General features: G+C 41.5%; 1 protein-coding gene across 1 annotated transcript; it reads left to right on the plus strand.

Moving 5' to 3' along the window:
• Window positions 1-452: 452 nt before the first annotated feature.
• Window positions 453-20,013, plus strand: cog6 (component of oligomeric golgi complex 6). The gene is made up of 19 exons (XM_019259397.2): window positions 453-682; window positions 1,659-1,802; window positions 2,096-2,167; window positions 2,294-2,352; window positions 8,597-8,708; window positions 9,215-9,297; window positions 9,450-9,520; window positions 10,288-10,381; window positions 11,454-11,582; window positions 12,474-12,565; window positions 13,418-13,482; window positions 13,605-13,696; window positions 13,863-13,980; window positions 14,845-14,976; window positions 15,076-15,243; window positions 15,743-15,850; window positions 17,363-17,416; window positions 17,502-17,581; window positions 19,224-20,013. The coding sequence occupies exons 1-19, from the start codon at window positions 548-550 to the stop codon at window positions 19,369-19,371; spliced, it is 1,956 nt and encodes a 651-aa protein (XP_019114942.2). The 5' UTR covers window positions 453-547; the 3' UTR covers window positions 19,372-20,013.
• Window positions 20,014-26,356: the final 6,343 nt, after the last annotated feature.

Genomic DNA, 26,356 nt, shown 5'->3' on the forward strand with positions numbered 1-26,356 from the left:
GTGTGTGTGTGACCATACACACATAGATAACATTTCCTGGACAGTTCATTTAAATATCTCTCTAAATCATTGTCTCATTTCTCTTCTGTTGTAAAGGTTAATAAATAATGACTACACCACCAGCTGAAGCTCTCTGCCCCAGTCAAACTTTATTGCCAATGCTGCCTACAGGACCTACAGATGATTAAAAATGGTGTTATATACATGAAATATAAAAAATATAAGAATATATACAAGTTAAAAAGATATCTAAGAAAAAATATGGCAAGATATAAACAGTATAAATATGGCAAAGAATATAACTACTTACTAACTAATATAATTCTTACAATAATGTAATGACACTTCCTTAAATAAATTATGAGCCTAAATTTGAATATTTGTGTGAAGTGGTTACCATGGTTACAGTCATCAGTTCAGATAAATAACCGCACAGCGGAACCTTCCTTCTGTCGCTCTGCGGACCTTAACTCCAGACGGACCAAAACATTTCCCCGTAGTTGACGTGGAGCTGCGTGTTTGTGTGTTTGTGTGTTTGTGTTGAACCATGGCTGACGTTAAAGTGGAGGTTTCCACCGACACCTCCGCTGTCATACACAGCTCCAGTGCAGCTTCTCAGCCCAACAACCCGCTGTCAAGGAAGCTGAACAAAATCCTGGAGATGAGGCTCGACAGCGACAAGGTGAGAGGAGGAAGTTAGCTCCGGGTTAGCAGCGCGGCTAAAGCTGCAGGAGTCTGCTCAGAGTTTGTTTGTGTTTATGTTTATTTTGTGTTGTGTTTATGTTGTGTTGTGTTTATGTTTGTCTTGTGTTTATGTTTATGTTGTGTTTATGTTTATGTTGTGTTCATGTTTATGTTGTGTTTGTGGTTATGTTGTGTTGTCGCTCTCTTGGAGGTAACTATTAAACAGTATCGATCCGCAGTAACAACGATAAACATGTTTGTTCATGTGACAGACAGCTGCATATTGATGCAGACAGACAGGCAGACAGATAAACAGGCAGACAGACAGATAAACAGACAGACAGATAAACAGACAGACAGATAAACAGGCAGACAGACAGATAAACAGGCAGGCAGACAGATAAACAGACAGACAGATAAACAGACAGACAGATACTTATTAAAGGAAATTCAAGCCTCCAGCAGCAGCATGCAAACATACATAATAATGAACCTATAACACAGTATCCATACGTTAAAATGAACCTGGGATAGATCTAAATTTAAATATGTGCAGAGAAATTAAACATAGTAAAAAAAAGTAAAAAAGTAAAAAAAAATATTAAACATTTGCAAAATAAATCTATAACTGTGTTAAGAAGTTAAGCCGTGCTAAACATCTATACAAAGACTATATAATAAAAAAAAAAGAAAGTGACCGTAGAAATAGAAATGTTTTATAAAAATATGAGAAAGGACACAGGCGGCTGTGGCTCAGGAGGTCGTCCACTAATCAGATGATCGGCGGTTCGATCCCAAAAATACTGAATCTCAAAACCCCACGCCAAGATAACCGGTGTTAAGCCGGAGTTAATAAGGAGAGACTGCTCATTCTGTGCAGTTTTAGCTGCTGTGGTTTGTCTGTATGCAAAGAGGAGCAGATCGACACATTTAACACCATGACTCACCGACCTCATACTGTCTGTTGTTCACAGGAGATGCTGGAGGCTCTGAAGGCTCTCTCCGTGTTCTTCACCGAGAACAGCCTGCGCACCAGGAGAAACCTTCGCGGCGACATAGAAAGACGAAGCCTGTCGATTAACGAGGAGTTCGCACTAATCTTTAAGGAGGTTAAAGAGGTAACGACACTCAGGTGTAACTCTGTTTTAACCGGCCAAAGCACCTGTGCACTGATTCAGTCCATGGTGCTTGGTTACTAGATTACTAGACATGTTCCCAGAAGCACAGCTGTGATGGTGATGTAGAACAACAGATTTAGACATGTAGTTTTAAGTTTAAAGGTATGTGTAAAACATCTGGACCTGAAAACCTGAGATTCAAGCAGACTACGTCCCTGTTTGGGTGTTTGTATATGAGAACAAGGGTTCTTCTGCTCAGTGCTGTTGTAACTGTGACCTCACGTTCTCCGCAGGAGCTCGAAAGCGTTAACGAGGATGTCCAGGCCATGAGCACGTGTTGTGAAGAAATGACCAGTAGATTAAAGGTATGTTGGTGTGGATTAAATGTAGGACCTCCAACACTTCATATGAGGTTTTCTTTCATTTCATTGTTTTGTTTTTGTTTTGTCTGCAAAGCATCTTTTAAAAACGCAGTCGTATTTCCTCAACAGGCTGCGAAGGAGCAAACTCAAGACCTCATAGTAAAAACCAACAAGCTGCAGGGAGAAAAGTGAGTTTCATTCTAAAGGGGTAAAACTTTTGTGTGTTTGGATGTGTGGGGATGCATGTGTGCATGCATTACTGTGTGTTACTGTACTGTTAACCTCCTAAACGGACATATACAACATATGTTTTAGAATTAATAGTAAAAACTAAGATAGATATAAGGAATCTGGAGGAATGTCCATAAGAATAAAACAACATATCATACTAGCTGGCTGGCTGAGAAAGACATTTCTAAAATAAATATATTTTACAGATATTGATTTGCATCTTGTGGCTACACGAATCAGATACAGAGTGACCATTAAACTTGTAAACTTCTGGCAGGCATTGGATCAGAAAATGAATCAATTCAATGCTACTGTAACTTCAGAGACAGCAGTAGCTTTTTGTATTGGGTTTTGTTTCTGATTTAATTTGCTCCATAAATCTAGTGGACAGAATTTTAGCTATTATTCTGACAAGTCAAGTTCATGACACTTTTACAAAGTATAGCCACAAATTGTTCTGTAGAGTTTAGTGAGCGCTCCAAAAAATCTTCAGCTTTAGTCTCAACTAAAACTGAACTTTTTATGTAAGGAAGTGTTTGTTGTTGGGCCGGCGTGATGGATCACGTTGAAGAGTTTATGTGGGAATTAATCCTTTTTATTTTTGTCATTGCGAGCACAAGTTGTTTCTCAATCTGGTTCAAAATGTCACAAAGATTGTGAAGACAAGACGACAACTTTATTCTAAACTGCAGAAAGTTCAAAGTAATCTTGCGCTGACATTTCCTTTCTGAGGGCGTCACATACGTCACTGATTGAGTTCTCCATCAGTCCACAGCTGGACACCATCATTTCGCTCTTTCGCTGGTGACTCATTTCCACACCCCTTTTCCTGTTCAGCCAGTTTTCCAGGCAAATAGCACCTTAATCATCATGCGCCCACTGTTCGAGTGATAAGCTGTGAGATGCCTCTGACAGTCGTCAATCGAAGGGGATTTTCATAATTTATGAGAACCAAAGCATTAAAAAAAAAAAAAGTATGCTGCTAGTTTGAAATGTTTGCCCAAATAAAGACATGAGTGCATTTCTAGTCTGTGCTGTGAAGCTCCACTTTAGTGTCAGAAGTTAGAGAGAGGTTTGGTGCAGGGCAGGAGGAGCTGGCAAGTACATTTTTATTTTTGATGAGGAGGGTTGAATGATTCATGAGGTTGATGAATATTTCTCCCGCAGTTGTCTATTTGCATAAGGAGGGCAGCAATCATCATTAATGGGGCTTTATTTGTTTTATTCGTCGTGTCTTGTGATATTGGGCCTTGAGATTCACATCAAAGTAGCTCCTGTTTACACTGCGTTATTCCCCGGTCTTATTGAAGCCGGACTATTACGTCTGGAGAGAAGCCCATCAGTGTGTTTGTGTATTTGAGCTTGTGCATTGAGATTTGCTGTCAACACTTATTAAGAGCCATCAGATATGCTGATCAAATATATAGAGCTCACCATGACACAGTCAGGAGTAAATCAGACAGCCACAACTATCTGTCATTAATCTATGAATTTGGCCGACAGAGTGTTGACAGCGATGTGAAAACACCCGCTCCTCTTCGCTGACAGCCGGGGGGTTGGGGTTGGATTCCTTAGCGTTTGTGGCAGCTATGACCTCAGTGCTCAGTGACCTTGTGAGTTGACATAGAGACAGGAGCACTGGCAACATAATGTAGATTTCTGGCAAAAGACATTGCTGCCAGCTGTGATGTACCGCGGCAATTCCATGCTCCGCTGGCACAGATCCAGGACCTCCTTGATGAAAAGGTGACATAAGAGGGGAACGAACGAAATTGAAAGGGAAGGAGATGAGTTGAGAATGTGAGCGCAGTGAAAGACACCAGCGGGGACGAAGCCACCAGTGAATACGTGCAGACAATGAATTAATACTAGTCGTGTCGCTGTGTGCAGGGGGGGGCCTTGTTAAAGGTAAGTGGTCAGAGGTTCTACATGAATGCCCTTCCGAGTGCCCCCTGCCTTGTCTTTTTCTTTGCATAGTGGTCCCATTGGGAGCTGCTGTCCGTCTGCATGACATTTTCATTTGCGGGAACCGCAGTGACCCCACAGCCAGATGGGATAGTCTCTGCACGCTGGGTTTTGACCTTGTCTTTAGCAATTTTGTCTCAGAAGAGCTGCCAGGGGAAGTGTGCAGTCAAGCTGTCCTCCTTCAGCCACCCACCAGTCAGCCCACTGCACCACGGCGCTCCAGTCTTCAGATCTATTTCAGGTCACACAATCCTCTGCAGTCCCAAGACACTGCCTTTTCTTTTCTTTTTTTTTTCTTTTTTTATGTTTCTTCTGTTGACACTTATTATAGCAGTGCTACATTTGCAGCACAACCTCGCACTTCGGGCTTATAGGCCAGCTCTGCTGAGACTGCGTGACTCGCTTTCAAAAGCTCTGCAGATGCTGCTGATGTGTACTTACCCTGCAGAGCAGGCCTGTCCTCAACTGTCTGCTATCTTATCTGCCAGTGCCACTGTCATTTGTCAGCTCTAATGAAACAGAAAGGAACAGCGCATTGCCCGTAGTTTGCCGAAACAAAGGTTGAAGAGGCGAGCCAATCAGAGTACATGACCCGTGTTTGTCTGCCGGCTTTTTTCAGACGCTGCGCTCTTTTGTTTTCGGGCTGGTTTGTTCAAAGGCGCTGTCAGCAAGAGCAGCAAATAGATGTTGTGTGTTGTTCCATAATGAAACGTAATGCTGCCCACCTGCCTCGCACTGTGTGATCTTTTCATTAGCGTGACATGTTATCTGCTGAACAAGTCGAGACGTTTCACAAACGGATGTTTCTGTGCACTGTGTAACCTCACAAGCAGCCGAAGCTGAAAGGGGTTGGACTGTTGGTTTAGTTCTCCGGCTATTACAGGCAGCGTCAGTAGGACTACTTGGCTGCACGCCAAAGAACAATGTAGATAAATATAGTAACCACACCTAAGATTTACCTGCGTTTGGCTCCTGTCAGCCACTTATTTCCCATAGTAATTCCTATGACATATGGTGAATTATCAGACATGCACCCCCCGCTGTGTTTCATTGAGACCATTTCTCCTGAAAATAAAGCAAATGTTCTCAGTGTGACTTCTGTATAGGTCATTAATAAATCAAGAGCTCTGAAACCCTCGAGAGAGCGATCTTGGACATCAGGGGTGTAAATGGAAACCTGTGTAAAATGACACTTGAGCCTTATTAAGACTCAGCTGGTTGTTAATGAGGATATGGCTGCGAGTATGCCTTTTGTGTTGCCTGATGTGACTGACTGCGGCTGCACTCTGTGATCATCGGCGCGTGGCTAACTAACAGCTTTTGTGAATGCCAAATTTCCATGCGAGCCTTTTGAAATGGCCCCTAATAGATTTTAATGGATAATCGACCCACATGGTTTACAACCTCTAAGAGGGTTGGACACTCGCTTGTTACACAGCGCACGTGATCTCTCGTCTCGCCCCGCGATCATTAATTCTGTATGATTATCAGTCAGTTTTTCAAACAAGAAATGAAAAATGTTGGCGGAAGTAAAATCCTCTGCTGTCTTTACACTCTGCTTGATAACCGGCGAGCTCGTTAGATGTTGGTCACTGATTTTCTCTCTGTTTTTATAAACCGATGAAGCTGTTAATGAGATTGCAAAGAGAGGCCGTTACAGACACTGTAACTGCTTTTCATCCCGGCATGTAACACATCATGTAACGGGTGGAACTGAACTTGAGAAATTGAGAAAAAGCTTTGAGTTAATTTTCCCTTTGAACCACCAGCCCAGAGTCCATACATACATGCCTTTTCATCGTGATGATGCTCATTCACACAAGTACGTTGCCTCTCTTTCTCTCTGGTATTCAGTAATTGCAGTCTGGAGAAGAATGTGTCATGTCCTGACAGCGCTGTAGCAAACGATCCTGCCGCTCCAACGTTCCCTTGCTCTCCCACAATCCACCTCTCCTCACCTTGCACAGGCGTGTGCAGCCTGTCTCTTTGTTGTGATTTACATCCTGGAGGAACAGGTCTGTCACTCCTGGCCTGGACATGATAAACTGGGAGGGGGGGCATTTGTTTTCTTCTCGAGGTGAAGCTGTTGCTGAGTTTGACGTGTGGAAGGTTTTCTCTGCTGGAGCTCTCTTGTCTATGAAGTGCATCAATAAATCAGGGATTCGGTACAATTAAGTTCACGCGGTCATATCAAGTATATTGCAGATGAATGTTTTCTTAGTTTCAGTTATTGATAAAATAAATATCTTTATAACTTTAACTTTTAAAGCATCAGTGAACACAAATTCACTTGAAAGTACCGACCGTTGGTAGAAACTGTGTGAAATGCTTTATGAATTAAATCCCAAACTATGGCGTGTTAAGCGTAGCAGATGAGATAGGGCCTAAGAAGCTTTTACGACTATTAAGGCCTTCGGATGGCCACTAAATTTTATGTCCCATTTAAAAATGTCATGGGGAACCTTCATGTTCCAGATTCAGTTTTCAGTATACGTGTGCATTTCTGTCTGTTCTTCACACTTGTGATGATTAAAAAAAAACGCAGCAGCCTTTTAATGATAGAAATCCCATGTTTGCACCACAGAACAGATGATCCAATTAGATTTTTGTCAAAGCCTCCTGCATACATTTGCATATTTGTGATCAAAATCTCCTTTCGCGAGTCAACCGAGGCTCCTCGCTCTACGAGAGTTTACAGATTTCATGTTAATATCGCTTATGTGCTATGTGAAGACGAGCATGTTCGCACGGAGATCATTCCTTTAATATATGCCGCACTCAGTTTAATTAATGGCCCCATTAGCATAGCTTATTATTTTCTATATATCGCTCTAATTGTGGTGGAATATCAGGTAGCTCGAGCGCCTCCTGTTTTAATTTATTATCTCTCCGTGGCATAATGTGTTTTCTCTCACTGCTATCACTTCTCTTTCATTTTTCTCCGTTCTGATACTCCGTTTGTTTTTGTACACAGTGTGTGCCGAGTTAGGTAGTGACAGCTCCCTTTTTAATACAAATAATGCACTGTATTTATGAGTGTTTGTGACAGACTAAATGATTCTTCTGATGATCCCATAGCGAAAAGCTTAAAGCTCCTCGTAGAGGAACAGCTGCTGTGTCTCTCTGTATTTAAAAAAAAGCTGTTCATCGTTGCTGCGTACAATTTTGTCGCTGTAGCCTGCAGGCTGCAATGAAGTCATATTTAAAAGTATGCTACTGAGGCTTTATATGTGACTTGAATTAAAGTCCAGCCCAAGCTGTCGTCTTTATGTGTTTGCGACAAAACCTCAAAGCACGAAACGCGTAAAAGGGCAAAGAAGCCCTTAAAGTCCTGCGTGCGGGGCTCAGAGAGCTGCACGGAGAAATACTAAATCATAGAATCCTGTAACAGATTTACAGCCCTTTACTTTCAGCTGGCTGAGCACTGGTAATAGCTGTCTGAGAGAGACAATGGTCAGATAATGTCGGGTTCTTCTGCTCCTCCACAACAAGCTGGTGATTTACTGATCCGGCCTTGTTTTCACAGGCGAGGGGGAGAGAGAGAGAATATAGACGAGGTGGTTGGGATGGGAAGATGGTGACAGAGGGAGGACTCGCTCTTGTTCTGCTATCCCATGACAGAGTTCCCTGTTTGACTGGGACGGTTGCCATGGTCACTATTGTGCTGAGACTGATAGTGATCGCTCTGCTGTTATTGATAGTGACAAAACCTGGCCAGTATCCGGCCCTGTATTCTTTTTTGTCTCTCTTGTCTCCCTCTGTTATTCATTTTCTCACTGCTGCACATGATATCTTTACTCTGTGTCCCACCCGGTCTACCTGTCCCACTCACTCCCACTGAATAGAGTTTTGTGTGTGTGTGTGTGTGTGTGTCTGTGTGTGTTAGAGAGAGAGTGAGAGGAGTGTGACTGCCATCTGCTGGAGGACTTCAAACATTACAGCTTGTTGACGACATTCACCATTTTTGTTAAATAAAAGCATACAGCTTTGATTTCCACACTGACAGACAGGTCTTTTTTATTTAGACAGTAAGAAATTACAAAAGGAGACGGACGCTTATGTGAGATTAAAAACCTGCAAGGGCCTCGAAGATAAACAAAACAAATCGTACTGACCGACAGAACTGGACAGAAACTAAATGACAACACTGTGAGGAAAAATATAATTCTTCATTAAGATATTAAAGTGCAACAATGACAAGAGAAGAAAATGACAACGTTTATCTCTCTCCCTCAGTCACCGCCTGGAGGTAAGAGCTCAGGTTGCTCAGGCTTTCCTTGCCAAGTTCCAGCTATCCAATGAGGAGATGGCCACACTTCGAGGGTCTCGGGATGCACCCATTACTGAGGTATAATCTCCTTTATAATGTGTTCTAATTAATTAAATGATTAAAAAGGATCCTCCCACAGGATTGGAGGTTTCACTATCAGGTACAGAGGAGTGTCAGAATAGAGACGTGTATCCTTCAGTGAGAGAGAGATCGAGCTTTTCACTCGACCAGCATGCTGCCATAATTTAAGTTTTAAGATGTCCATCAACCTAAAAATCTTTCATCTGCATCACTTTGTACTGTATAGATGTAAGACAAATCTAAATGATCAAAAAATGATAAAATTGCATTTACTTGATATGCACATGCATGAATCCGCATGTGAAATAACATCACACATCTGTCCGCTTCCACTATAAATATTGCATGATCAGTTCCAAATGCTATCCTCGCTTAACTTTTCTCTCTCTCTTTTTTTTTTTGAACTAATGCTGTAATAGTTAGTGTTTTGGCACTAGATCTTTATTGACTTCTTCAAATCTGCCACACATATTGCTCCTAATATATTTATTAATGTGTCCCAGGATTTCTTCAAAGCTCTCAGCCGTGTGAAGCACATCCACGAGGACGTGAAAATCCTCCTGCGAACCAACCAGCAAACTGCAGGGTAAAGTGCACGTCACGCTTCATAGTGTCACTCCGTGCTCCAGTTCCTCTCACTGAATAAAAGAAGAGTCTTTTACAGTTACGCTGTCAGTAGTTCTGTCACTCGGGTTATGGGTATGTAATGTTTGGTCTTGGTTTGCGTGCTCGTTCCAGGTTGGAGATCATGGAGCAGATGGCCGTGTTACAGGAGACATCATATGAGCAGCTCTACCGCTGGGCTCAGAGTGAGTGCAGTACACCGAGTTAATACCGCAATCACACTTTGTACACATCGTACAGAGAGAACTAAATACAAAACAGCATTCTTGTGAGAGCAATGGCGTGTGTAGGACACATTTGAGGGCACATGTGATTCATATTCTCTGACTGAGTTTTGCCAAGAATGCCAGACACCAAAATAAAAAATAAAAAATGTTTTGTCATTGAAATCAAAATGGAAATAAACCATTTAGATCACAAAAACCTCATTTTTATAATTATACCATAACACAATAAAGATAATTTACTAAATTATAAGTTGTTTTATATATATACTTTTTTTTATTGTGGTTAAGATTTGATAAAAGGCCCAAATCTAGAAATTTGGGAAGTTCTTGTGTTGCATTTTCTTTGCATGTACTAGAAGTTCAAGTACAAGTTCATTTTCGCAAAAAAACCCCAACATTTCTTAAACATAATTGTATTTCATACATTAGATACGGTCTGAAAAGAGCGGAGTGTGTTTGTTTCTGCAGTCTGGAAGATTGGTTACTGCCTGCTCATTGTTTGTATTGTCTGAAGCATAAGTTCTTGGTAAAAGCCCATGGGAAAATATGATTGAAAAATGTTCTCTGTGCTTTGATTTGCCTCTTGCCAGAAGGGTTTCCATGGTCCAAAATATTTAGAAACAATGAATGAAGGATAACACAAGCATATTCACTAGAAAGACTGCAACTGTTTAGTTAGTTGGATGACAGTGTAAAGATACACTGCTTTTCTTCTTTCCACAAAGATGAATGCAGAGGACTGACCCAAGAGACGTGTGATATCAGCCCTGTGTTGACTCAAGCCATGGAAGCCCTACAGGACCGACCTGTCCTTTACAAGTAACACACACTGTCTTACAAACAACATTTTTTATATCTAAATAACACGCTGTACGGTCTGTCCCTTCACCATATCTTCCTGTCCATGTAAATCAGGGGTTACACATCTTCTAAGAACATTAACATCAACTAAAGGTAGACATTTGTAGAGGCGGGATACATGTTAATTCATTCATTCATTCAAATGAATATTAAATAAAAATAGTAAAATTTGGGCCCAAAAAATGTTTTCTTCTGTTTACTACAATGTTACCAGATGGCTACTGGCTCTGTATTTCTTTTCTCTGTGCTGACTTTATGGCCAAGGAGATGCTTTGTGAGTGAAACAAAAAGTTCACTCAAGTTCTTCATTAAAAAAACAACAACAAACAGTCTAAAGATGCAGAAAATGTCTAAAGAAAAATGACACCACCATCCAGTACCAAGCAGAAGAAGTCATTACATCATGTAAATACAGGTTTATATACATATATAAACCTATTTTTAAAGAACGCACTGACTGGAACAGGGAATACATAATCAAGAAAAGAAATAAAATGTTTTTAAAAGTCAATATATATGCAAATAATGTATCCCCTCTAGTACAGGAAAGCAATTTGCGCTCATAAAGAACAAATATTACATCGTATTCACACATTTTCTTAAGCTAGCTGGGACTTTGTCCCTAAAACACAACAACAACTCACAGGAAAGTTTCACACGTTTACCCCCAAGACATGTTTTCAAGACAAACCCACCCTCCCTCTGTTTGCATTCTCTGAAATGCACCTGCCTCAGTGACCACGAAGTGTTCAAGGCCATGTGCTGGCTGGGGATGTTGAGGCTGAGAAAGCGGACACCAGCGTTCCTGGAATCTTAATTCAGCACTATCTTGTGTTTAGTCTGTCACAAAGCCTGCCACCGCCGAGTAATCAAAACAACCTCAAAGTCTTTCCTTTTGGAAAAGCTGCCTGCATTGTTGATGTATGCGAGAGGCTGACCTCCGACACACAGTCTGCACGAAAACACGTCTTTTTTTCACATGAGGCTTGGGGTGTTGACTGTTGCTTTCCTCTCTCTTCTGTTTGGTCAGGTACACTCTGGATGAGTTTGGGACTGCACGCAGGTGCGCAGTGGTGCGAGGCTTCATCGACGCCCTCACCCGCGGCGGGCCAGGAGGAACACCCCGACCTATAGAGATGCACTCACATGATCCTATGAGGTACATCTGCTATTTACAGTATGAGCTGAACATTGACATTTACCGCATTAAAACAAAACGCGCACTTCAGTTCTGATTGAAATGCAACTATTTTTTGATTGGATAGTGGTTAGTGAAACTTAACCACAAGTTTTGCTTTTAACAGAAAAGAAACTAGACTATAACAAACGTTGAACATGTATCCCATTTACATGTGCCCACAATTAGAGCTGACTAGGACTAAACTCATCTAACAGAACCTCAAGCTACATACTGAGACATTGAAATGGAAAGGATTTGTATAACTCTAGATATAAACAATGTAAATATAGTTCAAGCCTTCAAAAACACAACTAAATATCAGGCATAACTGTCCTATTGTATGGTTGTAAATATCACGATTCCTAAACTATAAATCTGTTCCAAACTCCAGAGATTCTTAGCTCAATTAAAAAGGATGTTAAATGTCTGTTTTGTCAAGGAGTGTGTATGTGACTGCGCTTCCTGTTGTACTACATCCTCTTCCCTCGTCCTCCTGTGTCCAGAAGCCAAAAGGGAGATTTTCTCAGAACACCAGCGATGCGTGGAACACAAAATCACCTCCACTTTATAGGAGACATCGGCAGTTCTGAGAACACCAAGTTCTTTCTCACCTCCCTATGTCCTCACACTCCCAAACACACACGCACACACATGCACACACAGGCTTTCACACAATAATACAAGTTTAACCTTGCTGTTTTCCACCGTTATGTAACACCAAAAGCCATGTGTGTGTTTGTGTATGAGGGGAGTGAAACACGATGACCCATGCCTCGACGTAGCTGTGGTCACAGTGCGGTAAGATTAGCCCTCAGGTTGGCCCCTCGGTGACGTACTGTTTAATCCGGACTATTTCGTCGCTCTTTTTAGGTATGTTGGGGACATGTTGGCCTGGCTGCACCAAGCCACCGCCTCGGAGAAAGAGCACCTAGAAGCTCTGCTCAAACAAGTCACTCTGCAAGGTACGACGTCTCTTATATGCTAATTAGGCAGTGTGAAGTTCTCCATCGTCTCCAGCTCATTCACATCATAAATTGCAAAAGGTGCGATGACACCTGCAGCTTTTCTCTTCCACCTTTTTTTTTAATCTCACCATTGGAAATGTTTTTTTGCATCCTTTTTTAATTTGGTGGGTTTTTTTGGTTTTTTTTTTTTTTTAACAAGTGAACATGGGCTTATAAACACATGTCACAGACTCACGAGTAGCTTGTTTATTCGGCAGAGTTTGGGTAACCAGTTGTTCAATGAGGTTAGAGACGTTGGCAACAGTTGGAGAGCGCGATCAAATCTAATTCCATTAGAATTTAGTTCGGCCTGATGGACTAATCATGCGCTTGTTTCCCTAATTTAACTTCTTTTGGTTGTCATAGCAGTTAAGAATGAAGAGTTCAGTAAGATGGGGGGGGGGGGTCAGTCAAGACTGGAGTTTGGCTTTGGTCCAGTTTGTTAAGCTGAGCAACATCCAGGATATCAACTGCGGGCGTTTATCTCCATACACAGTCTCTGCAGTTCAGTTTAGATCACATGAGGGTCGGCTTGGAAAAAGTTTGAACCTTGTGTTTTCAGGCAGCTGTCAGTGTAGCAATATAGCGCCTAAACACAGCGCATTCCTAAATTAAATGTAAACATTGAACATTGTGTAATGTTGTGACCCTTTTTCGTGTGTTACTCCACATGCATATTTACTTTGGATCCGAAAGAGGATTTTCCCCTCATGTTCTATTCACTAATACTGTGCTAGTCTGCTTATATTCATGATACCCTCAAAACAGTTGATTCTGTGTGTGTGTGTGTGCGCGCGTCTCTTACATTAGGTGTGGAGGAGAACATGCAGGAGGTGGTTGGACACATCACTGAGGGAGTCTGCAGGCCGCTCAAAGTAAGCGACTAAACAAATTAGTTTAAGAACCTATTAAGGAACCACTGACCAGCTCTGCGAATGCACACAGTGATCTGTTCTGTTTGTGTGCTGACACCGTGTGTTATGAATCTCTCCCTCAGGTTCGGATAGAACAGGTCATTGTGGCCGAGCCAGGTGCTGTCCTGCTTTACAAGCTCTCCAACCTGCTAAAGTTCTACCACCACACCATCAGGTATTTAATTCACTCACAACAGCTGAAACGATTGAAAAAGACAAGCCCCCTTTTTAAGATGTCACTTTAGCCTCTTGGAGCATATGTAGAATAATTGATAAATAAATAATCACTGTGCGCAGTCCGAGTTGACTTTTTTTTTTTGGACTATTTGATCTTTGGCCAGCTCTATCATTGGGACCAGCGTGGCCTCCTTGCTTATCACTATTGAAGAAATGCACATCCTCAGCAAAAAGATGTTCTTCAACAGCCTGAGCCTTCATGCAAGCAGACTCATGGACAAGGTACGGATTATTTTTATTTTATTTTAATAATACTTAATATTATTTTCATTTGTGCAGTTGTGAAAAACTGACAGCTAGGAAAACAATACAATCATCTAAGGAAGGAGATAGAAGAAGAGGACGAAGGCGCCTTGTTTTTAAAATAGACGGTTCGTAATGTTCTTTCATGAAATCACTTAAATGACAGTGCAGAAGTTCAGTATTGCACCCTGTGGACACACATTGTGTATTTCAGCTCCGCGTCTAAACCCTCAAAGACAACAAGGCTATTTCTGAAGCACTTGTGCTTGTAAACAGTTTCGGCCTGTTGGCCACAAGCATGGAAAGGACGCTAGCTTCCAAAAAAAAAAAAAAAACACCAGACTTGTTACCGTTGAGTTAAATTGGCATCCAAATATACCTCAGCACGTGCACATAACATGCAGGCTGTGTCCTGATCAATAGCAGTTACAAGAATTATCCCGGTAGCTCGGTGTTAATCAAATTTGAGGCCCTCTGGGTTTTGGTGTCAATTCCAGCCAATGCCAGGAACACAGCCTTCTCATAATTCGGTCTATTAGGTGGACAAAGGTGGCCGCGCTCAGTTGTGTGTTCTCTAACCAGAGGCCAATGAATGCGAAACCTTCTTCATTAATAAGGCTCTTCTCACTCTAATCAAGCTGAGGCTCAGAGTAGCAGCAGGAAGCAGTTGTATATTCTGTCATGTTGCTTGTTAGGGGACATTGAACGCTTTGATAATGTTGTAAAGGCCGTTTTGTCTTGGTGAAAGCTACATCCCACACACAACTAACCTCTGCAAGAAAAAACTGTTTTCTCCATCTAATCTAATGCCTCCTCCTGTTCTGACCCCGTCTGCCTGCGCAGGTGGAGCTGCCACCTGCAGACCTTGGACCTACAGCCTCCCTCACTCAGACGCTCTCCCTCCTCAGGGAGGTGCTGGCCTCCCACGATTCATCGGTGGTTCCACTGGATGCTCGCCAGGCTGACTTTGCTCAGGTAAAGCTCATATTTATGTGTGATCAGGATGGGAACGAATAGTCTTGATGCTTCTTTTTTAATTGAGTGACACTGGACTTATCTCTTTGCCTCTCCCAGGTGCTCTCCTGCATCTTGGATCCGCTTCTACAGTTGTGTACCGTGTCAGCCAGTAACCTGGGCACTGCTGACATGGCTAGCTACATGGTCAACTCGCTGTACGTCATGAAGACCACGCTCGCTCTGTTTGAGTTCACCGACAAGAGGCTCGAGATGCTCGAGTTCCAGGTCCGCCTGAATCCTAATAATTATCGGCAAATTGGTCGTGAATCAGACAATTACACTTCTAGTTATTTATACACATTTAATTAAAGTTATTCAAGGGCATGAATCTAATATTAACACAACACACCTTTAGGAAGACAAACTGATTCATGAAACAGCTATTACATTGTCTGTGCGTAGGGGTATTGTTCATTACAAATAGTTAATTATTCTTTTTCTTTTCATGAAAACCCATAGAGCCCAAATCTTTTATTAAAAAGATTTAATTTACTGTGTCACAGAAGGGTGTGCGTCATGCATTGTTGTCCGTGCTCCAATGCGCCATCTATCTCTTCTATTTTTAGCACATCTTTTGTAATTGAGCACCACAAGAGCTCCTGTGGAAGTTTCATTATCAATAGCACAGTGGTTCTCCATTAACCACAAGTACCATTGGTTCACAATGCAGGCTTGGACTGGATTTTAAGGCTCTCTCTCTCTTTCTCTCTCCCGCATTTTCTAGATCGAAGCTCACCTCGACACTCTGATCAACGAGCAGGCGTCATACGTGCTGACCAGAGCCGGTCTGAGTTACATCTACAGCGGTGTCCAGCAGCACAGTGCTGAACAGGTGGAGCACTTAACTACACTTTGACATGCACTCAGTGGTGAAGTTATAGAAATGTGCATTTCTATCTAACATCTCTCCTCTTGGGCTCCCTAATGGTCCTCTTTTATCCTATACAGGCCCTTTTTGTTTACTGTACAGTACCTCTTTGGGCTTTACAATAGCTATCGCTATGGTTACCACATGACCGATATCTTTATTAGAGCATAATAGCATTACTATCAGATTTTCAGACGAGAAAGGGGCGCATGGAGGCAGATCATATTATGTCCTATTAAAACATATTAGCTTCTCCAGAGGTGTCCTGTGCAGATGAGATGAGAGAGCCGATGCCCTGCAGCCTTCCTCCCTCTTTGTAACACACTTTGCCACTGGTCTGACTGGGACCCATAGTTGTGGTTTAGCATGCGAGTCTTGAAACCCCAGGTCATGTCAGGACACACCACACCCTGCTGCTGCTGCTGCTGCTGCTGCAGCTCAACACAAAGCTCAATCAAGAACTGTCATTCTCCTGCAGACTACTCCTCTCCTCGGGTGGCCTGTCTTTGGTTTTCTTTAAATAGTCTTCTGTTTGAAAAGATTAAGTCTAACTGTCTACACTCGACAGCATGCCAGATGTCAACGGCTGACAAGAATTACCCCAAGTTTATTTTAGACTCTTCAGGTTTACTTTTTGCTATCTGCTTAACGTTTTTTATCCCTGTAATTTTCTGTGATGTGAACAGATGCTACAAGAAAACAGTGATTAAAACAATAGTGTTCACTGTCTAGTAGCTAGGAGATCAGTGTGTAGCCTTCTAGTATGTTAATATGCCTGTATCTCCATAAAATCACTGCAGGTACTGCGCTGTAGCGCCGACCCTTGCACTGCTGTCTATTTGCTGCTTTTAATGTTGGCAATTTAGGCATTTAAGCTTGACTTAATGTTGCCATTCTGGATAATCAGCGTCTGCTAATTGCCTGAAAGGTACCTGCTGTTGTTCACAAAGTCACTCATGTGTTTGCCTCGCACAGTTTTTTTTTTTTTTTGTCTTGTTAACGTCAAGATTTAGGGAGGGAGTTTCTCTTGTTTACAAATCGAGGTTCAGAAAGTTCAGCGAATTAAAAAACATGTCAGTTTTTTTTTTCCACAGTAAATCTCTTAAGTGCTGTAATTAAGGGCTAAACATTATGAATCTCTCACCAGCTTAGATTTAGTACGAAAAACATATTTTATGTGAAAAACAGTCATTTAAAGTCATGTACTGAGTTATACAATACACAGCGATGAGTTTTGAGGGGTTTTTTTAAAAATACATTTAGCAAAAACTTTTATACAGACAAGAAAGAAATCATCTTATTATACAATGTCATTCATGCGGTTATCATTGTGTCCCTGCCTCAGTCCATTTTAAGCTGCAGCTGAGAGCAGAGCAGATAAATGGAAAGAAAAAGAAGAAACCTTTCCAATACTTTTCAACATTGTTGCTCTTCAGACGATGTGACCTTAAATTGATTTCCACTTTTCCGTCTCAGGGTCCTCTGTCCTTGCTGCCCAGCATGGACAGCTCTTCTGTGAAAGCGGCGATGGTGAGTTACACTGAGCATGAATTCATAAACGTTTGCTTCATCATTTCTGACTCTTTTGACTCATCACCTGCTGTTAACTCGACAGGTCCAGTTTGATCGGTACTTGTCATCGCCTGACACTCTTGTTATGCCACAACTCAACTTCCTGCTGAGTGCGGCCATCAAGTGAGTTTCTGTCCTTTTTATAGTCGATAGTGGCGCTCTCTCTGCAAACATGCAATATTCAGGCTCCGCGTTATAAATGTTTACAACATCGCATGGCGTTTCAACAGGGTGATGAGCACAATCAGACTGATTAAAAATAGAATAGGAGCGTTGACCTGATATGTTCAACATTCATTAGTTTCCTAGATGTAATACGATCATTACCCGTTCCAAACAAAACACTCGACTAAATGCACTGCGGCTTTAGATGCTAAATTGCTGAAGCCACCAACACATGGAGAGAGAGCGGTCTGCTGGACTGTCTGTATTTGTTTTACTGATCAGAAAATGCACATGCTTTTAGCTCAATGCAGCTGCTACACTGGAGCGCTCTTTCTATGAGTCACGTTTACTGGGAAGTGCAGCAGGCTTGAGGAGCACTCTGTACCTCAGGTTAATGTTCTCTATTAATGGACATGGGAGGACTGATGGGCAGGACGCCATTAATTAGCTTCTGGTCCATTTCTCACTCACACTCGTTCCCTGAAATCATTCCTCCTCTTTGTCTTTCTCTCTCGCTCTCTCTCTCTCGCTCTCTCTCTCCCTCTCCCGCTGTCTCGCAAGTCTGCGTCTCTGCTCGGCTAAATACACAACAGCACCATGCAGCACTCTGAAAACACTCCAGGAGCACACAAATAAAGGGAATGTACTTTTTAGACTCCCTTCATTTCACATTTCGTATTAGTGCACTCGGTGTGGAGTAAGGTGTTATACACAGCACTGTGGTTCTGTGTTCTCTGTGGGCCAATTAAAAATATGGATCTCAAGAGCCTGAGTGGGATACAACAGCGGTGCTCCCACTGTGTCCTCAAGTCCTCTCGCTTGGCTCTTCAGTCCGACTGTTGCATCCTCCATTCGTACTCTCAGACAAGAGAGTCAAATTATGTCCTTTACTTAAGGATATAAATGGACTTTTTCATGGAAAAAATCTTTTTTTAAACATCAAAAGATGCAGAACAGACGGTTTCTAATTAGATTTCTTTAAATACTTCAAGCAGTGATTTTAGTTTGGTCTAGTCGTGTCTTCAGATGCCAGGTTTGTGTGACCAACAGTCCAAAATCCCAAAATATTACATTTATTATGATATAAGACCAAGGAAAGCAAAAAAAATTCTCATTACACCCATCGACTGTTTGGAATTTTTGCTTGAAGGATGATTATTGAAATGATTAGCGAATCGTTTTCTGTTGATTGACTATTTGGAGAAGGACGACATCTAAAAGAGAAGAAAGAAAAATCTGTAACACAGCAAACATGATACATTATTTTTTCTGATTAAAACATGGCTACAAACATGTTCACAGCGAATTAAATTCTCTCATTCGAGGAGTCTTTTCTTTGCTAAATCAGTCAGTGTGGCTGACACCTGATGCTTGTGCATCGATTCTGTAATATGCATCTATAGATGGCAGTGTGCACCACATACTGCCACTCATTGTTTTGACACAGTGGGGGCACAACGGCAGTGATTGGTGCAAAATCTTACATTACCGGCTCTTTATCTGTGATTACAGTATAGCTCTGCTTGTCTGATTTAGAGGAGAAATGTTGGCCCATTCATGACTGCCACTGCTTTCTAAAGAGTTTTATCTGTTTGTGCAGGGAGCAGATTTTCCGGCAGTCCACAGAGCTGGTGTGCAGAGCCTATGGGGAGGTTTACACAGCGCTCACCAGCCCAGCTAACGGCTACAAAGACCTGGAGAACCTGCTACCCAGATCACCTAAGCAGGTTCAGTCCTTGCTGTCCTGAAAGACACTTTAGTCTCACCTGGCTGACCTCAGCCTGCAGGTTATTTAAAGAGATATGTTATTTGTACAGTGTAATGTATATAAAAGTAGTTGTTAAGGTGGGGTTCTTTGTGGTAAATGTGGGATGTGGGTGACCTCAGAGAGAGAGAGAGAGAGAGACACTCCTCTGTGCCATGTATATGATCCATTTACTTTCAGTGCTGCAAGGCAATCGGCTTGTTTTTCTCTCTGTAAAGCACACGTCTCCTCATTTCTGTCTTTATCTACTCCATGGTTTGGTTCATAATTGTACAAATCAAATTGTCTTTTTATTGAAAAATATTGAACACTATATAAAACAAGAGGATACACTGAATTTAAGAGATTTGTCTTATTTTTCCACACTTAAGAGTGGTCAGGAAAAATTCAGCTCACTGCGCCAAGGGGAACCTCAGAAGCTTCAGCACCAAGCGTTTGTGTTTATTTTACTCTCAACTGTTTGGAGTTGTAGGAATAAAATGGAAAATCTGTCTTTTGGCTTTTCAAAAATGTGAAAACAAAACTATAATGATTGAGTCATTTGCCATAAGTTTGACCTTTTTTTAAACAGATCTTTGACCATTCAATACACATTATGGTGTGCCATGTGCACAACTTTAACTTTCTTACCGTGCACTCCTTACTTATACTCGTAGACTAAATAAGGCTTTGGTTTCTTAAAGGTAATTTTTCATAGATTAACACAGAATCCAAAAATTATGATGCAGTGAAACCACAAAAGAATTCGCCCAGCCACACAAAACGATGATGCAGTAACAACAGTGTAATGTTTTTCTTTTCGTCTTGGACAGCTGTGACATGATGACGTATGATATTACATCAGTGAAAATCTGATACCAACCCAGCTCACGTAATCACCAATAAAACACCACTGAAACAGTAAAGATAAGTGAATATTGATCCGCTCTGTTGTTATGGTCTCTGGCCTGAGAGGCAGCATTTCATTTCTGCTATCTGACATCAAGGTTCATGGCAGCAGGCCTGATCTTGGCAGCACTGCCAACACTGAGTCCCAGGATTTCCTCAGCTCACCGGATGTTACTCAGATATCATTGGCCAGGACATTGAGTACTGGGAATAAATGGAATACCACAGAGTTCAGCATCTGGACGACGCTCTTAAGTCCTTTAAATAGACCAGCTCTCTGTTCCAATTCTGCTTGGCTCTGGTTGGATACAAGCTGGATTCTTGAGTGTTTTTTTTTTTTTTTTTTTTTACTCAGCACTCCAGTTGGATGATGTTTGAGAAGCAGGATTATAGAATAACAACATATTGTCCATGTGAAACAACAACACGCACACAGTGCACACACCCTCGCTTACTCAGCTTCACCTCAACTGTGTGTGTGAGTACATGTGGACCTACACAGTTCAGTGTGTGAGAGCTTTTTTTTTTCCCTGCAGTTGGCTGTATTAATGAGTTAGCAGATGTGAGAGGTGATGGAGTCACCACTTAGAGGCAGGTAGTGGTGAGCAGGGTGGCAAACATTCATCCCATCATCCGCTCCATATGACAACGGTCACTAAGCTTATGCCTGCTGAAGCATGAGACCAGCAGGAATCTGGGTTAAAGGATGAGACGGGCAATATTGAGTTTTGTTTTTTTTCCCCCCACCCTTTAGCTCCGATGACTGGTAATAAATGTCGATCCACAGCTGACAACTTGAGTCTTATCTCTTCTTTCAGCAGAAACTTTGGAAGAAATATGATTCAAACTAAGTAGAAGTCACACTTCCTGGATTAATGTTGCTCTTTCTCAATGTTCATGCTTAAAATGTCACATGTTGCTTCCTCGCTTAGGAATTAATCATCAGCGCCTCCAAAGTAGGATATGATAACTAGTTGCACAAGAGGAATGAGGCTTATGTGTCACAACACAGCGATGCTGCATCAATGTATTTCATTAAAGATAGAATTTTGTGAAGTCCCTAATACAGGACAAATTCATGACGAGTGAGAATTTTTGTTTTAGCTTTAACATCATGCATCTAAAATTAGATTTTGTGACATTCTTAGCATGTCTCTGAAACTTAGATACATTGTACTGTATACAGCGTGTACACTGTACTTTAGTCTGTACAGACAGAGGGAAGCTTCACTATAAACTGAATAGACGTTCGTTAGTCGTCTAACGTCATTGTTAGTTCGTCCTTATTGGCATCTATAAAAGACAGTATCATAGATATAATCAGAGTACATGTAGAAATAATATATTTTACATTATGTGGGGAAGAAGCTTCATAATCTTGATTTGTCCAAAGGAGGGTAACAACAACAACAAATCTTCCTCATAGATTCAACCTGAGCAACTGAACCAGCAACACTGAAAGGCTTCACCAAGTCACCCAACCTGAATACAGAGACTATGTTAATTAATATGAAGTTATCTAGCTTGAAAATGGTGACATCTTACTAGTGTGCAATCCCAAATTTAAATAAATAAATAAATAAAAAATTTATCAGACCTCCCAATAATAGACTAAGTGCTGTGTTGCGTGTCTTTTCAGATACAAATATAACAGCATCGTCTGCATACAGCCTGTTTATGATGAGATAGTTTTCTGACATTTTTGTTAAATAAAGACTACATCTCTGTTGTACAAAATTTTAACGATACTGCCTCTTCCCCCTCTCTTTTCACCAATTTCTCATCTAACAGGCTAGTTATGCTCGAGGGTAACCCATGTTTTTTTTCTAAAATAAAGAGTGAATAAGTCAATATAAAGCTGTTGGAATTTGGTACACACTGAGCTTAGAAAAAAAAAAACTATCAGTGCTGATATGTGACACCATGGTTCAGGCAAAAGGCCTTCTGCTTTCCTGCTCTAATCTTCCACACAGATAACGCTGTGTCGGATAGGAAGTCGTTAAGAAATCAGTAACGAAATAATGGACTTTGTGCCACTAAACCACAAAGTAAGAACACCATAATAAGGTGTACAGTGTTGACGTCTTATCTGTTTTGATTAGCTCTCTTCATTTCACAAACTGTGCTGTACTCGCAGATCATGCACAGTTGCATCACGCCCTGCCCCCCTTGTCAAACATTGAGCACAAACTTTCAGCAGCAGGAGGAGGAGGAGGAGGAGGAGGAGGAGGAGTTGTCTTTATCCTCAGAAATCTAATTTATCGCTCATAACGTGTGACACGGCCTTAGTCAATACTCGGAGAACGCTGGATTTCATCATCTCAGCCAAATTCTTTTGAATTGAGCCACTCACCTCTGACATACGTCCACTGGAATAAAGACATTGGTTATGTAACATGCTCTCAATGCATTGTGCACTAGCTGCTTCAATTACAGGACATGGTCATCCATCTCATTATGGAGTTCAAATAATTCCTGCTTTGTATCAATACTACTCAATTATTTCTCCACATCGCTTTTATTATGTGGAAGAGTTACCTCATGTCAAACCTCTCTCTCTCTCTCTCTCTCTCTCCCTCTCTCTCTTGAGAGGCTATTGTGTAATTGCTCTGTTAGCACAGGAAGGGGGACACTGAAGTACTGACCTGAAACACGAGTGCACAGTAATTAATTTTCTTTTCTGATTCTCTGCTGTTCCCATCACCCTGATCAGCATTTCTTTCAGTGCACAGGCCTTCGGGAACTTTAAAAAGCGCCTTCAGTCGGCGATTGCGGCTCATGATTTTGACACATAAGACACGGTTATTAATGCACGTCCATCTGGCACTGCTATTGACAGGCATACTCCCTGGCTGACCAGATGCATGTCCAGGTGGCCTGATAAACAAAGCATATCAGAGACGCTAACAGCACAGTGTTTGGTTAGTTGTGGGATGAGGGGAAAGCGCAGAGATGACTGGTTCTCTCCGGCCAAATATTAGCCAATGATGGAGCTGCCTTGCCCTCGCACTGTTGGAAAAGGTTGGACCCCCCGATGGTGCCCCAGAATCCTTCTACAGTATTGCATGTGGCTGTGATACTTCATTGTGTAAGCTTTTCCTCCCAGCAGAAACATGTTTGCTTTTGCTGGTATGAACACTTTGTACAGAGTCCAGAGCCAAACACAAGCACATTCAGTGATTTCCGAATTGTTTCTTTAATGACCAGATTTGTCCCGTGTTGTTGTTGGATCCTAGTCACCCGTGAAAAATCTCTTACCGTTTGTTTTTCTGCATGAACATGATCTCTTTTGGAAAGTAGTGGGCATCGCAAAAGAGATGTTTTTAAATGAGATAAAGACTTAATCGAAGCTAGTGTATTTACTTCGCTTGTAGATTGTTTTACCACAATCATTCATGAATATTTTAAACTGAAGAAGATTTAGATGCTTTTTTTTTTTTTTTTTTTTGCCAAACCTTCTAAAAATCACTGGTTCGGCACCAAAACCGTGAACCAGAGAGACCGACATATCTACTCACACTACCAGAATAGAGAACAAGAACATGTAACAAATTCACCATGACTAATGCCTCTGAGTAATCCAACATGCTGTCAATCATTACTCACACAGAGAGCACTGTCTGTGCTCTCATTGGTCCGAATGTGGCTCTGCTGTGCGCTTCTTCAAAGCATAGACCCGTGACTCCCCATCCTGAGGCAAAAGAACAGGGCCAAGTTGTGTGTGTGTGTGTGTGTGTGTGTGTGTGTGTGTGTGTGTGTAAGAGAGGAAGAAAGGCGGCAATTATATGGACCGGGGTTGTTCTTGTCGCTGGGGTCACGGCCACCGACCCGGTCACCCTACTTTTATGTGTCCCTGCTCAGGGACGGTAAACAAAAGCAGATGTGAGCACAAGCTATAGCTGCGTTACACACGGCTGTGTTTTGATGCCAGAGTGGCTGGAATGGTGATGCAACGATGTGGAGGCTGTGATCCAATCAAAGGTGGCAACATCCACACTGGTGATGTACTCCATCACTGCGGCGTTAGTTTAAAGGTCAAGTGTGTAAGACTTAAAGGGCTCTATATATAAAATATACATAAAAAATGTGTAATCACCTAAAAATACTAATTTTTATGTTTCTAGTACCTTAAAATGAGACTTTAATATCTGCAGAAACCACGAGTCCGCCAGCTCTAGATAGAACCTTTAGTGTTTTTCGAGCCACAATACGTAACTACACCGCTAGATGCCACTAAATCCTACACACTGATCCTTTAAAGCAGCCGTATCTCAACCTTCACATCAATTACACAAACTTTTGGTAAAACAAAGAGATCAGTGAGTTGTTTTCATTTATTTTTATTGGTATTGATATAAGTGTTTCTTAGAATTAACCCTTTCACTGTTCTGAAGGCAAACTGCTTCAAGATCATTTTTGGAGCATCCACACACTGAATAATGACATTTCCAGGAGCCGTGAACTGTCCTGAAAATAAAAAATATATAGTATTTCTGATTTACGAAGGGGCTGTGCCATAATATAATAAAACTTTGCCTCCGATTCGACAGGTTGAAACCACATTTCCCATAAAACCTTTGTTTTCTGTCATGGAAGAAGTACAGCAGCTTCAGGTTCTTCAGGCCAACGTTTGATCTTTTTGACTGGCTGATCATTTTTAAATTAATTCTTAAATCTATTATTTGATATTTTATCCAATCTCACCTTTTGGCACGCTGTGTAAAACTTAGTTTTGGTCATTTATTTGTGTTATTTAGTGTCGATTTATTGGGGTGATATTATGCTGACCCTTGTAGACAAGGTCGTGTTTTGGATATCTATAGAAAAAAAAGTCTTCCAGATGAGGAAACGAATATGAGAACTAGAGTATTGCTTCATTATTTCTTCTTAAAGAGAAAGAATACAAGGAAAGACAAGAGAGACAGGGCTACAAAATGTGTTTGTGTGTGTGTTTGTGAGTGTGTGGTGGGTGGTTGCACAGGAACAGCACTAGAGGCCTGAGAGGGGAAGGAGAGAGCCCCAGTTACTGAGTAACCCAGAGCAGCAGTCCCATACTCACCTTTCCCCTAATAGCCCTTCACCTTCCGAACCACGTGAAGTGGGCCTGTATGCTGACTCCCCATAGTGTGCACACACACGCACACACACACGCACACACACCAAGAAAGCTTTGCCAGTGACAGAGAGCAACAGACAAACACGAGAGTGTTAAGAAGAAGTTTTCTCTGAACAGCAGAGCAAGAAAGATCGCAGCAGCTTAAAGGAGGTGTCATAACGTTAAATGACACTTCTGACTCAACCTCACCGTGCTGAGATTTTCTGGGTTTTAAAAAAACAAAAACACTTTCACACCTTTCAGGTCACACCCGACACACCGAACCATTGGGTGCCTGTTGGGCCATGTGTGGTCGACTGTCGTGTTTACTGCGTGATCTGTGCGACTGGCTTCAGTCAGTCCTCATCAGCGGGCCATTCAGCAGATGAAGCGTTTTGAATTGACTTTGGAGACAGCTGGCGTTTGTGTTCAGTTTCTCCATGTTACTCCTTCACCTTTTAGTTTTTTTTTTTTTTTTCCACAAGCAAAAAGACCGTGGGCTGACAACGCCGTTTGCAGAGCAAAACTTAGTTTTGCCAGATGCATTAACAAATTTAACAGATGGATTTTTATTCTGAGCACATGGGAAGACTGTTTCACTGTGATGTAACTGCGGTTTGTTAGTTTCTTACAAACATGTGACTCAAGTCATTTGGTCCAATTCTGAGGCAAGTCAGTATCCAGTCTTTAATAACAGAAATGTCAAATAATGATATTTTTGGCCAGTTTATGAAACTTAAAGACCTCAAAAATTAATGACAGTTAATTGAATTTCGACTGATTATGATCTGATCTCGTCCCTGGTTTGACCGACAAGGCAGTCTTCCAATCATGGCAATGTCATTATCAGTGTGTAAGTTACATAGACACTTGTTAAGTAACTTCCAAGTCCAACATGAGTCATAAGTCATTCATTTTCTATCAAGTCAGATTACAAGTCATCGAATCAGTGACTCAAGTCCAGGTCACAATGACTCAAGCTGCC

This window comes from Larimichthys crocea, chromosome VII (assembly GCF_000972845.2).
Source record: "Larimichthys crocea isolate SSNF chromosome VII, L_crocea_2.0, whole genome shotgun sequence".
NCBI classification, from domain to species: Eukaryota; Metazoa; Chordata; class Actinopteri; family Sciaenidae; genus Larimichthys; species Larimichthys crocea.

What these genes read in the sequence shown, in the direction of transcription:
- cog6 (XM_019259397.2), top strand. Translation starts at nt 548, where the DNA reads ATGGCTGACGTTAAAGTGGAGGTTTCCACCGACACCTCCGCTGTCATA. An exon ending in GCCAGGCTGACTTTGCTCAG is followed by an intron (nt 14,977 to 15,075) that starts GTAAAGCTCATA and finishes TGCCTCTCCCAG; the next exon opens with GTGCTCTCCTGCATCTTGGA. An exon ending in CTTCTGTGAAAGCGGCGATG is followed by an intron (nt 17,417 to 17,501) that starts GTGAGTTACACT and finishes TTAACTCGACAG; the next exon opens with GTCCAGTTTGATCGGTACTT.